This window comes from Capsicum annuum, chromosome 12 (genome assembly GCF_002878395.1).
Source record: "Capsicum annuum cultivar UCD-10X-F1 chromosome 12, UCD10Xv1.1, whole genome shotgun sequence".
In the NCBI taxonomy this organism is placed as follows: Eukaryota; Viridiplantae; Streptophyta; class Magnoliopsida; order Solanales; family Solanaceae; genus Capsicum; species Capsicum annuum.
In genome coordinates, this window is record NC_061122.1 from 63134546 (window position 1) to 63158370 (window position 23825).

A 23825-nucleotide genomic window follows, 5' to 3' on the forward strand; every position below is an offset into this window, starting at 1 on the left:
TGACTTAATTGAATTTAGCAATTGCGATTGACTGAAATCCCTAATTTTCGATCGACTGAAATCCCTAATTTCTGAATTACAATCAAATTGCATAACCGAGAACCAGAAAAGAAAATACATATGCAACTTTCTCCAGCCATTGATCATGGCTTTGATACCATGAACAGAGTATCTTTAGTACTCAGGATCTTCAAGATTGAAGAAGAAGAAGAAGAAGAAGAAGAAGAGCTGTGAGCTTAGAGAGAAGATAATATTGATCATTGATAGAGAGAAGAATGAATAAAAAATAACTTAATGGTTATATGGTACAATAGTAGTATTTAAACTATATTACTACAACTAACTTAACTTAATACTAATTTATCCTTTCTTAGCTTAATAATCTAGCTTAGTAAGACATCAGCATCTTCTTGCTTATTATTCAACATAACCAGTACATAATCACAGAGAAAACAAGTGCATAATCTAATGATATTAGCCATTCATAATCACAGCAAAACTTATCAAAACAGGAAGATACAGAAACAGCTACATTAATGTACCACCGAACCAAAACATAACTAGTGCAGAGTCATAAAAAAATAGTCCAACATGGAGCAAGAAACAAAAAGTAGAAGGTAGAGATGGTGGGATACCTAAGAAATTTAAGAGTCCTAGACAGGGAATTAAAGAGCCATGGCAAGTTGGACAACCAATATTATTTTGTCAAAACGTTCAGTCTGGGCTTACTGCGACTTCATTAGAAGGTTGGCCATTGTGCTCCTTTACCTTTAGGACCAGGTTCACAAAATCCATACTTATCCAATGTACAAGCAGTGAACATCTCATAATACTTTTCAGATTGAGGAAGCAACACCTTGTTTTATTTAATGTTAGGAAACAAGTTGAGAAAAAAAAGGGACAATAACCAATTAGTTAGTATAATAATCTTAAGATGAATACATGATAAATTAATGAAATCTAGCTCTTCTGTTGCATCTATTGTGTAGTGTCTTGGGTGTTAAATGGTAGACTAGAGTCATGTCCTGGAGGGCCTGGGGACTGGGGTTGGAGTCGGGATCAGGTGTTGGGTTAAAGTTGAGATGCAGAAGGGAGTTTTAAGAGAGGAGAGAAGAGAGTTGGTAAGTTGAGGGTAGGGTCGTGGAACATAGGGACCCTTCAGGGTAAGTCGATAGAGCTAGTTAAGATTCTTAGGAAGAGAAAAATCAATATTGCGTGTGTCCAGGAGACTAAATGAGTAGGTGCTAAGGCTGGGGATGTAGATGGGTACAAGTTGTGGTACTCAGGTAGTAAGAGGCGTAGGAATGAAGTAGGTATCTTAGTAAATGAAGGGCTTAGGGGGCAGGTAATAAAGGTTAATAGGGTTAATGATAGGGTGATGACTATTAAGTTGGTCATTGGGGGGTTTATAGTGTATGTCTGTAGTGCCTACACACCACAAGTGGGCCTGGGAGAGAAGGAGAAAAGGAGATTTTTGGAGGTTTTGGATGAGATGATTCGAGGCGTGCCTAGTTCGGAGAAGATTTTCATAGGAGGGAACTTCAATGGGCACATTGGTCTTTTGCCTATAAGGTACGATGATATGTATGGAGGCTTTGGTTTTGGGGATAGGAATAATGAAGGAGTTGCTCTTTTGGACTTTGCGAGGGCCTTTGGGTTGGTGGTAGTAAATTCCAGCTTCCCGAAGAAATAGGAGCATCTGGTTACTTTCCATAGTAGGATAGCCAAGACTCAGATTGACTTTTTACTGCTTAGGAGGGGGGATAGAGCTTTGTGCAAGGATTGTAAGATTTTTATAAATGAGAATCTTGCAACCCAACATAGACTCCTGGTGATGTATTTGGTTATAAAGATGGGCAAGAAGAGTAGGGGTGGGGAGGGTAGACCTAGAGTTAGGTGGGATGGCCTGACTCTAGTCAGTGCATTAGAGATAGAGGCGAAGTTGAAGGAGATGGGGGCATGGGAGTATCGGGGAGACGTGGATAGTATATGGTATAGGGTTGCAGGTTGCATTAAGAAAACAGCTAGAGAGGTTTTGGGTGTCTCGAAGGGCTGGTCTGGCCAGCATCAGGGGGATTGGTGGTGGAATGAAGAAGTTAAGAAAAAGGTGGAGATAAAGAATACAGCTTACGTTAAGTTGGTTGAGAGTAAGGATGACGAGGAAAAGCGGGTGAGCAAAGAGGAGTACAAGTTAGCCAAGAAAGAGGCTAAGTTAGCAGTTACGACTGCTAAGACAGCAGCTTTTGAGAGACTGTATTTAAGTTTAGAGGAGAGAGACGGGGAAAAGAGATTGTATAGGCTTGCCAAAACTAGGGAGCGTAAGGTTCGAGATCTGGACCAAGTGAAGTGCATTAAGGGGGAGGATGATAGAGTTTTGGTGAAGGACGTTCTAATTAAGAAAAGAAGAGGAAAAAGTAGCTGAATGAAAGAAGAGGAACATAAATATGTGAAAGTTATATAACTTACCAATGGAGTACATAATTTAAAGAGTTGGCTTCCAAAACCTAGAAGAATTGGCTTTCAACACTAAATAGTTCAAAACCTACAAAACTACAACGCAAAACTATATATCAGGAAGAAGAAGATACTAAAATCAGGCAAATACCAAGATAAAAGTGTGAAAAGAGAAAAGAAAGAAGAAAAGTGTAATGGGTACATACTTCGGAAAGTTGACTTTCAAAAGTTAGAAGAGCTAGCTTCTAAAAAATAAAAGTTTTCCAAACTTCGAAATCCACAAGGCATAACTCTATACCAGGAAGAAGAAGGCTCAATATCAGAAAAAATCAAGTTAAAATCGTGAAAAGAGGAAAAAAAAGAAGAAAAAAACGTAGGGACATATATTAACAGCTACATTAAAAAGGGTAAGAAAACCCTACCAATATACATAAGTTCTTTCAATATTTTTGCCAATTTTTAATTTATTGAACGTGTAAAAGGGTTTGTGCTATTTTTTTCTTTTCTTGCCGATTTTAATTATTTTTGTTGGCCAACTTTTAAGTCTAAGAATTCCTGCCCTTTTTTTTTTTTTTTTTTGCCTATTTTCATGGGAAAATTTAATTGGAAAAGGATTTACGCTTTCTTTTTCCGATTTTCCTGATGTTGGTTCTTTCTCTTTATCTATATACTGAGTCTTAAAACCAATAGAAAGAACCAACATCTAAAACCAATAGAAAGTAACTTTTTACCTAAAATAAAAACTTCATAAACTTAGAAATTTAACCATAATAAAGAAAACCTTCTCTATTTAATTTTTAATATATTTATTATATTTAATATCATAAAAATAATGATATAATAATTGAAGAAAAAAAAGTGAAAAGACAATTTTATCTATTATAAAGTCTTTTAACGAAGGATAAAAAGTTAAAACAATATTTCTAAAGCCCTTCACACTTTTAATATATTATAGATATAGATTATACATTAACATAAATATTTTAACACATTTTTAGGAAAAAGAAACTAATAAAGTTAAAAAAAAAATAATAACTTTTTAATTTTTTTTATTTGGTTTAATATGCATGAAAATAATTAAGCTAAATAAGGTGAAAAGTATTTTTGTAAATAAACTGTCAATTCTTAAAAAGAATGCAATGCATATTACTTTTAATACCACAAACCAAACAACCACTAAAAAGGAATACTAGATAACTAATCTCGGCATAACTAACCCCAACTTGTTTCCCAACCAAACGACCCCTAAGTAAATAAGTAATCTCGTATTAAGTTACGGTTAAACATTAGTGTTACACTAATACAAGAAACATTTTGTTTTTTAAGTCTATGGTTTTAGAACTTCTACATCCAAATGAAACTTCAATTCCTTCTTGCATCCCATAATGAATTCAAATACACATGTAAGATAAACATAATCGGAGTTCTTCCAGAAATTCCAACCTAGTTTGTTTCAAGGTGGTCCTCAAAACAGAAAAAAAACTATCAATGCAGAAAGCCATCAAAGAAGTTATCAAGTCATCTGAGCTGCCTTTATTACACATGCCAAACAGGGATAACAGCTAACAGGACAGCGCATGGAAAGTCGAAATTTCAATGGTTACTCCAGCTGGACATCCTTGTCATGGTTGACCTAAATGAAATAATAACAGAAGTAGCCCGTTGTACAACAGTACTGCTTGATAGTGATGTATCTATCAACAAAAATTACTCCCGGATCAAGAAAGGCATAACCACTTGGATTGCATTCAAGATGAAAAAGGACTGTCCCAATCACTGAAAATCTCAATATGACAATCACCAAAAACCCATTCTTGAGCGATTTTTGTAGGCAGCAGATAAACTGGATGTTTGATGCTATAATGGATCACCGTTTCAAGTTATGCTAATAGTGGTGGCATAAGATTGCAGCAAGGTTAGTGCTTGCTCAGTTATAGCTCTGTTCCTAGCACGCTTAACCCAATCATCAGCGACTGCTGCTGCGTTGGTTTCCTTTAAACCCTTCTCAAGCGTATCAGCAGCTTCTGATAGTTTTCCCTGAGCCAAGAAACTCTCAACTCTATTAATGAGGGATTCAATTCCATCACCAGACAGGTCAGCCTCCTTAACCTGAAATGAGTACATATGATTATCTAATGGGGATAAAAATACGAATTCAGTAATTGTACTCCGATAATGCAGACTAGTTTAACTCAAAGGAGGGTATCGCAAAGAAACCTTTAACCAGGATGTAACACTAGCCAAAGAATGTGTCAATATCCCACCACCACCTGGAGGAATCAGGCTAAAGTGCCGAAGTGTCCCCTTTAATGTATCAAACTGTTAAAATGAGAAATAATTAGAAACAGAACCATTCAGATTTTGCTCAGGTCAGCATCAGTAACAAAGTGTAACAAAGAAAAGATCTGCAGACTTCAATGTAAGAACTACAAATTCCAATAAAAATAATACTGCTAAGTTGGAGGTGTGAGACGCAGGGAGGAGTTAATAATAAGTCGGAGGTTTGGAGGCAGGTCCTTGAGTCTAAAGGATTTAGGTTGAGCAGGACCAATACGGAGTACTTGAAATGTAAGTTTAGTGATTTGTCGCATGAGGCGGACGTGGTAGTAAAGTTGGATTCTTAGGCCATTCAGAGGAGAGGGAGTTTCAAGTATCATGGGTCTATGATTCAGGGAACGGTGAGATTGACGCAGATCACGCATCGTATTGATGCAGGGTGGTTGAAATTGAAGGCTTGCTTCGGCAATCTTGTGTGATAATAAGGTGTCTCCTAAGTTTAAAGGTAAGCTCTACAGAGTGGCATTCCGACCGGCTATGTTGTATGGAGCGGAATGTTGGCCAGTTAAGAACATCCACATCCAAAAGTTGAAGGTGGTGGAAATAAGGATGTTGATGGATGTGTGGACTTACCAGGAGAGATAGAGTTAGAAATGAGATTATTCGGGAAAAGGTGGGAGTGGCTTCAGTGGAGGACAAGACGTGGGAAGTGAGGTTGCAATAGTTTGGACATGTGATGAGGATGAGCACGAATGCTCCAATGCGGAGGTGTGAGAGGCTGGCTATGGATGGTTTTAGGCGGGGCAAGGGTAGGCTGAAGAAATATTGGAGAAAGGTAATTAGGCATGGCTTGGAGCATTTACAGCTTATAGAGGACATGACCCTTGATAGGAGGTGTGGAGAACATGGATTAGGATAGAGGGTTAGTAGGTAAGAGTACATCTGTAATAGTATTGAAGAGTGCTTTGTTTGTATCTAAGCCTGTAGTCTCTTGTTCATGGTGTTTTGGTGATGTCTATGATTTTGAATAGCTTGTTTATAATATTACCTTGTGGGTGTCTTACTTTTTATTATCTAATGGTGTGATATCCTTTTTTGTTGTTTGATTTTATTTTTTGTTTGTTATACTGTTAACTATCATAAGCCGGGGGCTTATCAGAAACAGTCTCTCTACTTCATCTGAGGTAGTGATATGGACTGCATACACTTTATTCTCCCCAACCCACTTTGTGGGAATACACTCGGAATGTTGCTATTGTTGTTGTTATACTGCTCTAGTTACCCCTGTTGAAAATATGTCACAGAAATAAAGTAGAAGTAGATAACTATTAGTTCTATGTGGCGTAGAATTACGATAGTTATCCCTTTGTATTTGAATTTGAATTGAAGTCTAGTTAGAATTTAGCTATAAATATGTCTTTGAGTTATTAATAGAATAATTCTCTTTGGCAATACAATTGCAATATATTTTTTCTCTCTAACTCTTTTCTCTGTTATTTCTTTAATTTCAAAGTTAAAATCAACAATTGGTATCTAGAGCCAATTTTCTTGAGGGATCCGTGAGTAAGATGAATTCTGAAAACAACTTTCCCCAAATAGCTCATCTTGTTTTGAATGGTGAAAATTACAACTTTAGATAGTAAGAATGGAGACTTATCTTGAGGCTTTAGATCTTTCGGAGGCCATGGAGAAGGATTATAATATTCTTCCGCTGCCCAATGGCCCAGATCAAAAGCCAAAAAGAAAATCAAAAAATCAAAAAATCAAAAGCAAAAGCAACTTTGTTTGCTAGTGTTTCTCCAATAATTTTCACGAGAATTATGGCTCTTAAATCAACAAAAGAAATTTGGAATTATCTAAAGAAAGAATATACAGGAGATGAAAAAATACGAGGCATGAAGGTATTGAATCTAATAAAAGAATTCGAATTACAAAAGATGAAGGAATCTGAGACCGTCAAAGAGTACTCAAACCGACTTCTTGGCATTGTTAACGAGGTAAGATTGTTTGGCACAAAATTTAAAGGATCAAAAATTGTTGAAAAAATTCTTGTTACAGTGCCTGAAAGATATGAAGTATCAATAACTACCTTGAAAAATACAACAGATCTGTCCAAGATTACGTTGACAGAATTATTAAATACATTGTAGGCACAAGAAAAAGGAGGCTTATGAGACAAGATGGTATGACTGAAGGAGCTTTGGCAGCCAACCACAAGAATCAAAGCAAGGGAAATAATTTAAGAAAAAACCACCCACCTTGCCAGCACTGTGGCAAAATAGGTCATCCTCCATTTAAATGTCGGAAGAGACCAGATGCACAATGCAAGATCTGCAATCAACTTGGCCATGAAGTCGTGATTTGCAAAAACAAATCTAAAAAATATGAAACAGATGCTCAAGTCACCAAAGAAAAAGAAGAAGAAGATCACTTATTTGTGGCAACATATTCTTTAACCAAGAAATCTAATTTTTGGATGATTGACAGTGGGTGTACAAACCATATGACATATGACAAAACTCTTTTTAAAGCGTTTCGCCTTTGGAAAATAAGAAAATTAGAATTGGGAATGGTGACTATATTCCTGCAGAGCGAAAAGGAAATGTTGCAATCAAAACAGTTTCAGGTACAAAAATAATTTCAAATGTCCTTTAAGTGTCTGATATTAATAAAAGTTTGTTAAGTGTTGGTCAGCTAATAGAAGAAGGATTTAAATTATTATTTGGAAATAAATATTGTCGAATCTTTACAACAATATACCCAATGTATTACCACCTAGTGAGGTCTGAGGAGGGTAGAGTGTACGCAGACCATACCACTACCTCAAGAGAAGTAGAGAGGTTGTTTCCGATAGACCCCGATTTGAACCAATAACAGTATATTGTCGAATCTTTGATTCCACTAATCATGAGATTTTACCAAAGTTGATATGAGAGTCAAAAGTTTCGTATTTAATCCAACAGAAGATGCATACAAGCCATGCAAGAACAAAGATGAATTGACAAATTTATTCAAGAGGTCAAATACAGCCAAAGCCGTGACTACAATCTACAATTTATAATCCAAAGAGGAGTATTGAAAATATGTCTCAGAAATAAAGTAGAAGTAGATAACTATTAGTAGTTTTAAATTATTAGAGTATCTCTTTGTTATTTGAATAGGAATTAGTTATCCCTTTGTTATTTGAATAGAAATTAGTTATCCCTTTGTTATTTGATTTTGAATTGAAATTTAGCTAGTTAGAATTTAGCTATAAATATGTCTTTGAGTTATTAATAAAATAATTCCCTTTGACAATACAATTGCAGTATTTTTTCTCTCCAACTCTTTCTCGGTTATTTCTTTTAATTTCAAAGCTAAAAACCAACAATCAACCCCAACTCCCCAAGACACAGGGCCCGTTCGGCCATGAAAATTGTGAAAATTGCAAAAAAGTAGTTTTTATTTTCAAAGTGGAAATGGCACGGTAATTGAAAATTGGAGTTGTTTTGGAGTTTTTGTGAGTGATATGAGGTGAAAACAAATTTTTGGTGTTTTTCAAATTCTGGAATTCAACCTCAATTTGAATTCCGGAATTCAACTCTAGAAAAAAAGTAAAAAGATATGCATGGCCAAACAGCCACTACAAGACTTTACGCGCAAGGAGCAAAAGAACAAAAGAAAACAAATTCAGATACCTAACAACCGAAATCACACAATTCATGAGGAACAAGTCAACTGTTGGCATATTAAATGATTGCAAGATAAGCAAATTTAAAAACTGGGATAAACACACTATCAGTCTAGTCTCACGGTAAGACTTACATATTGGTTTAATAGTGAAGAGAAAGGTCCATTGGGTTTGCCCAAAAATATTACTACTCCCTAAAGAAAACTGCAGTCACAATTTATCAACCACTCACAAGACCACCCAAGATCTCGACTAAGCTCCCAAAGGTAATCCACCCAGCTCTTTTCCAACTTATACAGGGAGAGTGGAAGATAACAAAAGGGGCGCAGGGTCCTAACTAGATATTACACAAACTACCATTCCATCTACTATATCAGTCGAGTCGATCCAATTCGTTCTTATCTACAGATAAGGCAAAAGAGAAGAATGAAAGAAAGACTTTTGATTGGTAAAATAAGTCATATAGATAAATCGAGTCAATATATATTGATTGGTAAAATAAGTCATATATTTCTGTGTCAATGGATCATCTCATTATACAGTAAAATGGGAAGTTCAAAGTTAAATTGTTACTAATATATAAAGGTATCATTCTTTTGGGGACTGACTAAAAAGGAAAGAGGGTCACATAAATTGGGACAGAGGGAAAAAATGTATAGGGAGTTTATTAGCAAATTTGATATTAAAAGTTCACATTACTAGAATTTTTTTATAGCAGTGCATCTGATTTCTCAAACATGGGGGAAATTTTTTAGCTTTACATTTGATGAAAAACCATGTTATATCCCGCTTTGTGACAATAGTCTTTCTTCAATGGAAATGGATCTTACGCGAAATTCCAATAATTCTAGCGTAAGGATTTGAACTCTTGACACATAAATTGATTCAAACTTTGATATTCCATGGTAGGACAACAATAAATACTATAGAGAAGCACGCAAAAACTCTTTGAGACCAAAAAGTCCATGCAAGAATATCATGGTGGGCGATCCGTAGAAGTTTATTAGAGTCTACAAGCTTGAGTCTATTGCCACCTCAGAGTGACCAGGGAATTAGAGAGGATTCATAACCACAGCAATGGCATAACCCCGTGGCAGGAATTTAAGACCTAATGTATCCAAAGCCAGATATGAAGTACCTATTGGACTGAGCATATCATTAAGTCTACATCAAACTTTTGAGCCTTAGAAGGTTAACTCAGCCTTTATAGACACTCAATGCATACTTAATGTGAAGTAGGCAGACTTCTAAACCTGGACAAATGGCAAAAAGTGGCTCCTCCTAAGTCACAAGGAGGTTTCGGAATCAGAGATTTGAAGTTGCACACTATGGGATTGCTAAGGAAGTGGCTATGGAGATATGGTCAATATGAGGTTGGATACTAGAGAGGTCATTATATTAGCCCTAATATGGTGCCCGGAATCAGTAGAGCTCCAATAGAAGTAGAGAATCCCATCGTGTTGGGGTCTAGAAACACATTACCGGGTCGTTTGGTAGGATGCATTAGAAAAAATAATGCATGCATTAGCTTTTTGTATTACAATACCTTGCTTGGTACACTTTCAACCTATGTATAACTAATGCAAGCATTGGTTATACACTATTTGGTATTATGTTATGCATTACTAATACATGGAAACCATGGTATTAGAAATGCAAGGACTTTAATGCATGCATCAGCATGGGTAAAGACATAATAGTCCATCAAAACCTTTTACACGTCATTTCCATTATATTTGTGGAGGGTATTTCTGTAAATAAGTATTTTTAAGAAATATGTAATGCAAGTTATTTTTCACACACCAAATCAAACACCGCATAAGAATAACCTCTGCATAACTAAAACTTGCATTACTAATGCAAGCATTACTAATACATCATATTTTGCACTATTCTTATACACCCTACCAAACGACACCTAACAATTTTCAAGAAGAATTCTTCCAAAAAAGTCTCTTTCAAGGAAGGTCTGAGAAGATTTATGGCTTGGGGACATCACTCTTAAGATAGCCTACCCAAGGCTCTACCAATTAGCAAGCAACAAAGATGCTTCCATTACACAGCACAGGGAAGGCGATAACTGGAGTCCAATTTTCAGGAAGATCCTCCACGACTTGGAAATCAGTGACCTCTATCTTTTGGTTGCTCTAGAGAATCACAATCTAGCGGAGGTCCCAGACAGGCTCCTTTGCTTTATCATTCTCAACACACAATCATGGCACCTTCACAACAATTAACAGATCTAAACTGGTTGCAAGTTTTTATCAGCTTATCACCCATATTACATACCAATTTGGTATGGAAAAAGTTCAATGTCTAATATCCAATCATTCCTCAGAAATTTTAGAAAGGAAAAAGAAGTAAACCAGAAACTGCAATACAGCCTCGCCCATGGAGTTCCACATTTGAAACTTCTTTGAGGTTCATATTAGTACCAGTCCTACATGTAGTTCTAAATCTTGGAAATTGAAATAAATTAACACAAATACAACTTGGAAGTCCCAAATTAGATTAGGTCTTCCTGACAGCTTTTCTTAGGACAATAATAATCTTTGGATGGGCAACAAAAAGAACCAGGGTCACAGCTCTTCTAACACTTCAACAACAACAACAACAAAAAATCCAGTATATTCCCACATAGTGGGGTCTGGGGAGGGTAAACTGTACGCAGTCCATACCACTACCCCCGAAGGAGTAGAGAGGCTGTTTCCGATAAGACCCCCGGCTCAAGACAAAAGACCGTAGACCAACAGTCGTGCAACATGATAAAGTGCAACATGATAAAGAACAAAGAACCAACATCCACAAAAATAAAGTATAATTAACCAAAAGGCAAGCAATATGCTAAAGTAACAAAAGAACCAACATTCACAAAAAAACAGTATAATTAACAACCCAAGAATCCCCTCCCCCATAACTGGAACTCCCAACCAAGCTATCCTTAAACCTCCTAACTGCGGACTACGACTCGACCACCCACCTTAGCCTTCTAGTTTAATACTCTTCCTCCAAACCTTCCTATCTAGGGTCATGTCCTCACTAAGCTGTAACTGTTCCATGTCACGTCTAATCACTCCTCGCCAGTACATTTTTTGGTCTACCCCTACCCCGCTTGAAACCCTCCAAGGCCAACCTCTCACATCTACGGACTGGGGCCCCTTCTCATCACGTGACCAAACCATCTCAACCTCACTTCCCGCAACTTATCCTCCACCGAAACCACTCCCACCTTCTCCCGAATAGTCTCATTCTAACACTTGGAAATATAGACAAATAAAGGGGGGAGGGGGGAGGGGGAATCACTACTTAAAAACTGTAAAATAAATTATCCTGTTCCTCAGCAACCAGGATCCTTGCTTTACCAACGTGTCACCTCCTCCTCTAACATTCCATTTCTAACAATTTCTTTTTCACCAACATGGAGAGACAGCTATTGTATCAGGTTCTTCTTTTTTGGACTTAGCATGAAATTCGGAAGACAAATGAATGCAACAGGAAAAGATCTCTCCAGCTGTAGTAGCAAGAACATAGCATAAAGGAAACAGCAATGTATCACATGGAAAGAACTCTACGCTAAAGAAAAAAAGAGAAAAATATTCCTTCTCGTTTTCTTTTATATAGGAGAGAAGTGACTATGTGGATAACTCATCAAGGCTTTATGATAGTGGTAACGCATAGGTCACAAGCAGCTAGCAAGAAACTGATTTATAAGCATAGGAAATGTTCAACCTTAAATCATAATATTATAGTGTTTCAGATACTTGCCTTATGATTCAGTTGTAACACAGTATCTGAACCACATCTCCGTGTTTCTTCCGGAAGAGAAGATAGAACCAATTCCAGCAGCGAATTGTTATCTATCCCTTCAAGAGAAGTGTGAAGAACTTCTATCTCTTTTTGAATTGGTAACCCTCTGGACAGTGCATCTTCCAGAGCAAGCACCCCCTGCAACAATGAACAATCAAATGATCCCGTGCTATAGCATAAAGACTTAATGCAGGTTTTAGCTAACATATGCTTCCTCACCAACGAACATTGTGTTGTGGCTTTGGTTGGATGCATTGCATTACTTCTATTTTAAATGGATAATTTGTTTAAGTTCCAACAGTTATTTGCTTTTATTGACAATATGGTTATAACTTTCAACTTTAGAATGAGTAAGACATCACCTTGTTAAATTACAATACGAATTTCTTTCTCTTATTACACAATTTTTATAGTTTTTTACTCTTAATATACATTAACTTTGGGGAAGAAATAGACTTCATGAAGCATGAAAGCCAATGGCCATTTATTCCCGATTACCACATGAGAAAGCTAATCGACTTGAGCCATAGGAGGATGAAGAGTCCCAACCTTATGTTTCGGAAGTTATTTAGTAATAGCATATGTGAAAAATGGTGTTACTGGAATGATAATTACCAGGAATATGTGAGATGGTTAAATTAGAAAAAATTAGCACACAAATGGAAAACTGCAATTGTTCCAAACAGAATTCAAGATTATATTTCACAGAAATAGGAGCTATTGCCTATTAGCCAAATTATTATGCGTTTTTACATGTGTTAATGGTATTTCAGGAAAACTGAAAAATGGCTATGTTAGTTGGTCATTGGGATTACCAGGCTAATGTAGCCGTTAGCTGGTCATTGGAAGGGAATATCAGTGTTTTTGGAAGCACGAAGCAGAAGAAAAATGACAACACCCCCGCATCCTGAATTAAGAGAATTGAAGTGAAGCATGATTTTTTTCAAAAAGAACAAAAAAATAAAAAAACTTGCACAAAGACTTTCTATATAAGCAAATGATTCAATTTTAAAACTAAAAAGGTAGATAGCAAAACATCCTCCATATGACAAGCAAATTCAAATAATTTATTAAATTAGAAAAACTGGAAACAACATCTCTACCTCTCACAAGGTAGATGTAAGGTCTGTGTACACCCACCCTCCCCAGACCCCCACTTGCGGGATCACACAGGTATGTTGATGTAGAAAAACTGGATGAAAAAAATTAAGACTAGGTTTGGACAAGCACCCAAGGGTGTGCCTATCGTTCAGTGAAAAGGTCTCAGGTTCAATTCCTAACAGAGACGAACACTAGATGATTTTTCCCATCTGTTCTAGCCTTGGTGGACAGAGTTACCCGGTACCTAGTACCTGTTGTGGTTGTTGCTAGTGGGAGGTGGCAGTATCCCGTGGAATTAGTCGAGGTGCATGCAAGCTGGCCCATGAACCACCGTTAATAGAAAAAAAAAGACTCGGGTTGGACAAGCAAATTCAAATTCAATCAATTTATTAAATCAGAAAAACTGGATAACAAAAAAAATGGATGAAAATAATAAAAGTTTGACAGGAAAAAACAGAGGACTCCCGACTAGCCAGAAAAAAAAAAAAAAAAAGACAGAAACCAGACCAATCCAGAAAGAAAAGAAAAGGGAACTCCAGCAAACAGTCCAGCGAAACAGAGGAAACATACGTGCGACTCCAGCGACTGTGAGCAAGAATTCAAAAAATAAGTTGTCAACCCCTCCCAGCAGTGAGCGACGAAGAGAAGAAGAAGAAGAAGAAGAAAAAGACCTACCTGGAAGAAGAAGAAGAGAAGGAGGAGGAGTTGCACTCAGTGAAACGTGAACACTAAACTGGACTCTATTTAGAACTATTTTCTTCTAAAAGGAGTCCAGTTTTTTATAATTAAAACAACGCGCTTGCTTCCATCGCTTCACACTTTCCGGTTAGAAGCAGTCACTTTTTCACTTTGTTCCGCTTCAGACACAAAAAGTGACACACCACCGCTTCGCTTCGCTTCCAACAACACTGGGGAAAATGGTTTCTGAAGAGAATTTTGGCAGCGTTTGCAGAAGCTGCGATTTTCTTTTGTGTTGGCAAATGGAAGTGTTATGTTACAAAGGAAAAAAAGGTTTATAGTTACAACTTATCACATTCATGCAGGAGACACACACATGGTCCTCAATTCTGCCTTCTTTAAACATTAAAAGACGGAAGACTGACAACAAAAACGACGAGAACACCACCAATTTAAAGAAATCACAGAGTGAAAATAAAATGTTAAAAAGTAGTGCTTGTTATACTAGAAGGTGCCATTTGACGGATATCAGTATGTTGAACAAATCTCCTTACTAGGGCATGGCTAAAGTGATTCCAATAGCACCAACCTTCATCATGCCATGATTAGTAACAGAAGTGAACTGAACCTCATCTAAGAAAGGATTGAACGAATGTTATAAAGAATTAGAATGGTTAAAATATGGTTTTCAACTCTTCAAGGTGTTCTTGTTGAGTGAAATTGATTGTCTGGAAATTCCAATTGAATTTTAAAGTTTGGTTAAAACCTTTTGGACATGATATCACATGTTTCCAAATTCTAGCAGGGCAGTCATATACATAAGGAAAGGACTCTGTGTACGTAGTTTTGCATTTACCGCATATATGTAGAGAGGCAAATATAGCAACCATATACACTATCATATGCGAAGGGGGGAATGTAGCAACCATTTATGATAATATTCTGTTATAGTTCGACGATACTCTGGACCAAAGACTAGTATCATCCCTGATGGCGAGATTCTTCAGAATGAAAGACATTATGTATATATATATATATAGTCTCACGCCCACAGTTAGGATAAACAAAGTTTTTCAAAAATAAGGGAAAATAGAGAAATAAAATGAAAAAGCACAGCAGAAGCAGATAACTTACCAGTGCAAGCTTGTGAACAGAATGACTCTGGCGAACCTCTTCAGAATGTGCATAAAATGCCATGCATAGAGCATTTATCTGCGAAACAAAATAAACTCAAATCAAATCATCAACCATAGAAAGTCAAGAACTTCCTCAACTGATCTATGGAGAAACACTCAAGAGAGTAGTGTTTTAAGATAAGTAGAAGTAAGAATATATGAACTACAGAATTAGCTAACATAAAAAGATATCTAGGTTAATGTTCCAAAAGAATGGTATAGATGAAGATATAACACATAGAATTAATGAAAGTGAATGTAACTGGAGCATTGTGCTGTAGAATGATACCAACCAAAAGTGAAAGACAAGTTCTATAGAATGATTTCAAGACTAGCAATGTTATGTGGGAGTGCATGATGGGCTTTCTCAGGGTGAAATGGTGGTTCTATAATGCCCCAAATGTTCGCAAGATGGGCATGACATAGATCCATATGTTAACATGAATATAAGCTCATAGAGGGGTGGATCTTGACGGCAGAAAACCTTAGAAAGTGGAGGTTGTTTGTGTCGGCTTGTGCAACATGTGCAAGGAGGCAGGTGAGGACGTGGACCATCTTCTTCCACATTGTGGTCTAATCATGATGTTATAGTGGGATATGCTTAGGTGGTTTGGCCCGTCATGGGCAACGCCAGTATAAGTGTTGATATTCTGGTGGAAGAGCTGGAGAAGGAGAAGAAGATGCAGGTCATGGAATGTGGTCCCTCTCGCATTAATGTGGGTTGTCTGGTAGAGAGAACAAGAGAGCTTTTGAGGGAGTAGAGTCGAGTTTTTCCTAGTTGAGTCTTCTTCGTTCACTTATTTCTTTTGGTGCATCCATAGAGTTCCTTGTTGTGTAGAAGGTGGAGTTTGTAGAGAATCATTTCTTTTGTAGCTTCTTTAACTTTTGGAACACCCCTTGTATACAGCAAGCTTTTGGCCGTGTTTATGAATGAAAATGTATTTACTTGATTAAAAAGAAAGATGAATATGCACTCGCACTATGTTAGACAATGACAAATCACATCTTACAGAATGTGCAAGTAGCACAGGATAAAAGAAAAGAAGATCACGTGGGATTTTTTGGATGTCCTACGTAAATCTCCAAATGTACCGACTTGTAGGTATGACACCATGATGACTTTTTCCTGAACGACACTGATGATTGAAGGTGTAAAAAGGAGGATGAGGGACACCTAAAAGTCATATAGAAGGAAGTTGTTTCAAAAGACGTACAAGTTTTTGGGATCCATACAAACTTAGAAAGTATTAGATGGAAGCAAAAGCCAATATAGGCAATACCGACGAGTAAGGATTAAAGATTGCAATGTTGGTTTACTTGCATCAGCCCCAAAGTAAGTAGGAGCTATTTTAGTATGTTTCAGAGATTTGTATGTCAATAGAAAATGGAGTGAGTCTAGAGCTGGAGAACGCCAAACTATTGGGTATTGATAGGATCAGAAGAAAAATAGACAGAAGATCCATATCTGACGTAAAAGGTTAAAGATTGAGGTGTATTGTTATTGTTGATATAAAAGATTAAGATAAAGAACTTTCAGCAGACATTCAGCATTAAGTTTTTTCCATTTAGCAAAGAATTGGATGCAGATGTTGGTCTGAACAGAATTTAGGGTAGCAAATTATCTGATTCCCTTATCTGTGGTTCCAAAATCTTCTCCTATAGATATTTAAGGCAGAGACAGTTTCTAACCCGATGTTGAATTGGAATGCGCATAATAGTTCAAAAGATTGGTGTAAAATCAAACGAAAAAAGAAACTTCTATATGTGGAAAACTAATATCACAGAAGCTTTACATGGAGATTGGCTTCAGCCATTTTTTCAATTTGGGATGCTTTCTCACTTGCGATAGCTGCATTCAATTCTGTTTTAGCTAACTCCTGTGCTTTCTTCAACTTTAGTTCTGCTTCAGCGTCCTGCAATGACGAATCTGCATAAGTCTGCTGGACAGAAAATATAGTATTTTATTTATATAGACTTAAGAGAGTATAGCACCTTTTCCTCAAGCTCCGTCTTGTGTTCTTCTTCTAATTTTTCTTTAAGTGATTTCAACGCTGCGATGGCTTTTGCTCTTTCTTTTTTCAGTTCCTAATGAAGTGCCCATCATTAATCAGTCAAACAAACAGATTAGGATCATGAGAAGGCAATGATAAATCATCAACTAAGATGACCATCCACGCACGTGATCCTACGAAAGAAGTGAAATGTGGCAATGAATAGTTAAAGAACTGGAATTATGAGCCACGGCAGCAGCCTATATGAGGGTAAATGAGTACGCCAATAAAAAACATGGTACAACCTTATCCAGTAAAGCCTCTCGTTCAGCGTACATAAGTTCCCTGGCTCTAGCATCCTTAAGTTCCTTTTCATATCTCTCCTAAATCATGTGAGCAGAAAAAGTTTAAAATAATAATGATAATAACAACAACAAGCAGCAACACAATTAAAAAGCAAAGCATGCAGAAGAAATAACACAAATTTTAAGAGTTAAGCATCACAAATTCACAATAATGTTACAAAGTCCTCTTTTGTGCAGAATTCTTAAAGGTCACACACCTTCATATATTTCTTTTCTTCAGCAAATAAGCGAGCATCTATCTCTGCTTGTCTCCTCTCAGCTTCATGAAGAGCTTGTAAGAAATCAAGCACCAGTTTTCCATCCTTTGATATGTAGGCATCACCCAGATCTTCAGCAGCCTTCAGTGTCATAACACAGAAGTTAAGGAAAACCAAATAGGAGATTCTCTATCTCATATCCTTGTCTTTTCCTTCTTCTTTTTTTTTTTTTGGGGGCGGGGGGGGGGGGGGGGGGGGGGGGGAGAATATACCATATGCTTGTCAGAGGAGGTTGTAGGAGTAGCTCCACCCCCATTTCGTAAATAGTATTCATCAAGGAGGGAACTAGCTTTTTCATCATGATGAAGAGTATCCTTCAAAAAGTTGCAGTTCAGAGAATCATGACAAAATTTGTAACTCACAAGATAAATGGACAGCACAAATTGGTTGATACCTCCATCTTGGCTCGACTGGTAACATGCTCTGGAGACATAGCAATAACCTCATTTTCCTTCTGAAGTGTATCAGCCTTCGTAAAGGTCGGAGTGATTTCAATTGCCTCAGACTGCACTCTGTCAGGAGTTACCTCTGAACTCTTCATGTCCAATGTGTCTTCAGGTGATTGAGAAGAACTAGTTTCATCAGATGTCATACTCTCCTGATGGGAGCTGGGCGATAACTCTTCTGCTTCAGTATAATTGGCTTCTCCACCAGTAACCTCCGACGAATCTTTTACCAGAAAATGACTTTCCGATCCCATTTTGCTTGGCTCATCTGGTCCAGAGAGATCTTGTCGAGTTCCAATGCTCTCTTCAGTTTGCTCCAGATTATCAGACTCTACCGATTTAGACTCAGCTTCTGGTCTTCCTAAAATTTCACTATCTACTGAAACTTCACTGTTTTCCTTTAGCTCCTTGGCATCTTGAATTCCAGTTCCTGCCCTGGCTAATTCAGGTTTAGAATGGGGCTCTTTAACAAGATACTTATCTAAATATCCAGTTTGATAAGCTGCAATGAACCCAGCACTTAAAGCAACAGATCCAATAATGAATCTCGGCAAGAGACTCGCTGTTTCTGCGGGCTTCCCACTTGAACCTGACCCCCGTGGTGGCCCGTTTTGTTTGGGTGAGACTGAGAACTCTCTTCTGGAAAAAAGATAGGAAGGTATCTGCACTCGTATACCCAAAAACAAATGCGTATATGAGCATTCAGTGTGATCTAGTTAATGTAAGACATAACACTAGTATTGCTCAGAAATATGTGGATGAATTTCCTTTTTTTCTTTTATTTTTCTTGTGATAAAAGGGATTTTACTGGGTATGCTGTTGTTGTTGTGATAAAAGGGAAAAACAAGCAGATGATAATCAAAATTCTGAGCATGCCAGGAAGGTTGACTTATGCCAGTCGCATTTCTCTCCAGTCCAATGACATTCTACCTATTGATGCATCATAATTTTACAACAATGCACCAACTAATTAATATCATTTATCAAAAGAGTTCTCCAATCCTTTTTCTTTCTTTCATTTTTTCTTGATATGATAAACGTAAACCTACTTTACCCTACAACCCTTTCTCACGAGTGATCCAAGATATCACATCACCCAGATTGTCGAAAATTGGAACAAAAACAATCTCCTTGTTAAACAACAGTTGCCCCCCCCCCCCCCCCTTTCCTTTTGCCCCCTTAAGAGACTCAAACCCATAACATCATGGTTAAATGGTCTTGTTGTATTCTCTTAAAAATCATATTTACTGTTTCTTCATGAAGATGCTGATGTAACAAAAGCAACCACTTGCAGCATCCAAACCTCTGAAAAGTTCCACTTCTCACCTCTCCACCATGAAGCCCCCAAGAAATTTAAGTGTGTCAATGTCATAGCTAATAAAAATGGTTGTTTCTTCTTCTTGTCATAAGAGGAACAACAATGTGAAATTCAAAAGGAGTAGACTTCTTCAAACTTTGCCCATAACTTCTTTGAAGCTCGAGAACTTGATAAGAAACAAAGCAACACCCACTTCTGGGAAGCATTTCAACAGGTACTTGGAAATATTTACACAAATTATGAGATGAGTACAATTGTGTTCAAGTGTCTGATTTTTGAATAAAAGTATTAGAAATTTTGGTACTAGTGGATGTTTTTCAAAACATGAAACTATAATTTTCCAATATTTACTTTGTGAAATCTAATAATCAAACTCTATATGTTTATAACAATATTACAAGAGCAACATGCACAAGGGGAAAGTAAGTGTTACCGTGTGACACTATGGACAACAATAAAATAGAATAGAAATTTTGCTCTTAAAGAGCAGCATAGGATGAAAGAATCTAAACTCAGATATAGTGGTTTTCTAGTGATGGCTTCGCACACCAGTGCATATGTCAAATTCCTGCCACTTTCTAGCTAGGCACATACTATATGGGCTGACCCTCTATCCATACCTCACCCATATAGACAACAATCATCCCCGGCAACTCTAACGTGATTAGATTCAAAAAGTACCGAAATAGCCAAAGAAGGTGGCTTGTTCCTCTCTATAGGCTCAAAAGCTCATGCTGCATACATACAAAGATTACTTGGCATGAATAGTGCAAGACTTGGAACGAAAAAACGAAAGATTGGAAGCCAAAAACCAACCCATCTTCCTTGTGTCTCACAAACACACACAAAAAGAGCACGCACTTTTTTTTTGTTTCTTGAGTTGGTGCTTCATTAGATGGGTCGGCACATCGGAAAATATGATCAAGATCTCGCGTTTGTAAAAGGGAGAGAGATTTAAGACGTGATTTGGTGACAAATGAACTGGTGGATCAAGGAGTACGACGGAAAAGCTCGAGATTTTGTGCAAAATTAACCTTGAGAAGGCTTGTAATCATGTGCATTGGCAGTTCTTGAACTCTGCTGTGATAAAGATGGGCATTCATGGATAGATGGAGCAAGATCATATGTGTTCTATGGCAACTCGAGGGACATAAGGTAGGGGGAACTGTTACCTCTTATGTTGTTCATCTTAGTAATAAAACCTTTGAGCAAAATGATGAACAAAGCAGTAGCATGAGGTTGATTGGGGGGTTCACTGCTTTGATAGAGAAACAAAATAGTGTGACAATCACACACTTTGTTTTGTGGATAACATATTGGTGTTCTGTGATGCTGATATTTCCTAATTGACATCCTTGAGACAGATCCTCTCATCCTCATATGGTTCCACAAAGTATCAGGACTTCCGATCGACCTTAGAAAGTGTGAGATTATACTAGTGAGCAACGTAGACAATATTGAACACCTAACTTAAGTGTTCAATTGTCGGATTGGAGCACTCCCAACTACTTACTACAAATTGCTTTTAGGTGCTTCATACAAGGACCAATTTGTGTGGAACCCAATAATTCAAAGAGTTGAGAAGACTAGCAGAGTGGCAAAAAGGGTGCTTTTCAAAAAAAGAAAGAAAAAGCTTTTTCTGAAATTGGAAAAGGAGAGGGAGAGGGAGAGAGAGAAGTATTAATCAAGGGCAAATGATCAAGCGTCCTCAAATATTACATGTCCCTCTTGCAGGCACCGTCTAGTATGATGGAAAAGTTGAAAAGACCCCAAAAGAATGATCTGTGAGATTCAGGAGACAAAACAGGAAAGTATCACTTGGTCCACTGGAGCTAGTAACGACTACAAAAAGCGGGAAGGACTTGAGGTGAAAGAACTTTAAGTGTCCAACAAGGTGATAAATTTCAAAAGGCTGATCAATAAGCTCTACAAATAGAATGTTGCATTCCATAGATACGATGGATGCAAGGAGCTAAGAAGAGTTTACAGTAAATCCATGCTATCACGAGTGATATTATTAAAAAATATAACTTAATATCATGGATGGAAAAATAGGTGAAAGAGAAAAGGTAAGGGATCATAAAAATTACCTGCAACAATAACATTCAAAATTATATGGATTATTGCGGGAGTGAGTTTTTTGGTTGACAGCCTTTTGGTTGTTTTTTTGTTTTTTGAAAAGGATTATTGTTTGTCTTTCAGAAAGCAGTTTTATTTTGTAAATCCATGAAATGTGTTTTCTTTTCGCGAACTATTTTAGAAATACTTCTCTATGCCAACAATGGCATGGATATAAAGCAAATAACACAACTAGTACAAAATGCAACATAATACTTGGTTATGTTCTTTCCCACCCAAGACCGTGCTTCACTTCCAATTCTCTAATCCCACGTTGCTTGTCCTAAAGAGGAAGCGTGCAGGGGAGGGAACGATCACCAATACTTTGACATATTCATTTAACAAGACAGTTTTAAGGACAAGGCTCTTTATGGAACATCTCGGACCATGCTTCCAACTATTAAAAATCATCACCTAATCCACCTTATTTGACTTCTAATGAACAAAACCTTTAGCTCGTGCCTTTATCGGAAAGACAAACTTGGCACCACTGCTGACTTGTTTATTATTTCATTATGATAATCGAATATTCCAATAAACTAGGGAATAATACTACAATAAATGATAGAAGATAACTAATTTAATTTATTAACATCACCTAAATATTTATTGCCATAATGTGAATCAGGAAATTATAACAACCAGACGAAGCTGCTGCTTGATGTGATACACCACAGTTCACCATTCATACAATCTTGCTTGGCACTCCAGCACCCACAACAGATCTTTTCTTCAATTGAAAAATATTTGTTCATCTATTTTAACATGAAAAAAAGACGATATTCCAAAAGTACCTGTGTTGTAACCTCTATTGGAATTCTTTTTACTGATTTAACAGCCGATAGTCGCAGGATGGACCTGTAAAATAAAATAAAGAGAGAAAGGAAAAAAAGCAAGAAGAAATTAGTTCAACAATTCACAAATTAACTATCCCATGTATTACAACGGAAAGAAAAATACTCCAGAATAATATGCCGAATTTTGTGTTGTTACAACCCTAATCAATGAACAAAAGCTATGAACTGATAAGTGTAGAAATTTAGATTTTGATTAAGGGTTACCTTCGCAACATGGTGAGACGATGGGCGTAAAATAAGTTAGTAATTATTGAGTTGAGATTTGTAGGTTGTCTGACATAACCTCGCGCCAATGGCGGAGTTTTTTTCCGCTTTCACTACGCCCGATTCATTTGCTTTTCTTACACTCCTTTTTTTAAAAAAAAAAAAAAATTGTACATCCCAAACTTTTCTCTTTAAAGACAACTTTTTTGTGTGAATTTGTCCTCCAAATTTACTATAGCACTTAAATTTAATTTTTATTTATTTACCTATTAATTATCTTTAAAATGAATTATTTCAACTCTTTAATAGTCCGCATATAAACAAATATTACTGACGCGTAAAAACTCATTTTTGTCTTTTTAATTTCTTTTCTCTTTCTTTTTAATACCTGTTTGAACCTCCCTAACGATTATATCCATTATTCTATAAAAAAAAAAAACCTAATTTGTCCTCCTCCTTCTTCATCTTCAATCCAAAATTTCTTCAATTCATGAAAGTTATGCAAAAATTAAAATTGTTTTCTCTTTATTTGTATTAAGCCGCATAAAGTTGAGATTAAAAAACATAAAATCGAATTGATTTTAGCTTCATCCCTTTTCGTATTAAGGTATAATTTCATTCATTACTTTGTCTATGTTTTATTAGGAATCACTTTCGTAATGAATTTCTGAATTACTTTTTTTATTGTCTCTTTTAATTTTGTTTCTGAATTTTATCTTATTTGTTGAAATGAATTTCTTGTAGCATACAATAATGAAGTCAGTTAACTTGAGTAAACTATGTATGGAAGAAAATGATTCTGCTTTGAAGCAAGTTATTCATTGTAATCACGAAATTTTGTTGCCTTTGAAGACATCTTGGACTTCAAGTAATCCTGGTAGAAGATATTGGGCATGTCCTTATTATGGGGTAAATATCTAATTTTGCATTTTCTCTTGTTATTTCAACAGAATTGATGAAGAGAAATGAGGTTAAATCATTCTTTATTTGTCAACATTGAAGGGTCCAAGATCTTGCGACTTTTGGTGTTGGAGGGATTCGAAAACATTGATCCAAGGTCCAAATATGTGATTCCTAAACTAATTGAAAAACTAGGTGAGCTTGAGA

The 23825-nt window shown here is 36.7% G+C and overlaps 1 protein-coding gene across 2 annotated transcripts; it reads right to left on the reverse strand.

Annotated features, from left to right (window-relative positions):
* Window positions 1-3803: 3803 nt before the first annotated feature.
* On the reverse strand, window positions 3804-22925 carry LOC107873251 (MICOS complex subunit MIC60). 2 transcript variants are annotated; one of them, XM_047401807.1, is made up of 12 exons: window positions 22719-22925; window positions 22452-22515; window positions 18170-18883; window positions 17988-18089; window positions 17716-17856; window positions 17459-17536; window positions 17155-17247; window positions 16956-17075; window positions 15122-15199; window positions 12167-12346; window positions 4672-4773; window positions 3804-4563 (listed from the first exon to the last, which is right to left on the reverse strand). In XM_047401807.1, exons 1-12 carry the CDS (start codon window positions 22727-22729, stop codon window positions 4330-4332), a joined length of 1917 nt encoding a protein of 638 aa, XP_047257763.1. In that variant the 5' UTR covers window positions 22730-22925; the 3' UTR covers window positions 3804-4329. The 2 variants fall into 2 exon arrangements, with proteins under 2 accessions (XP_047257763.1, XP_016575502.2); XM_016720016.2 differs by lacking the exon at window positions 17988-18089.
* Between the last annotated feature and the right edge of the window lie 900 nt (window positions 22926-23825).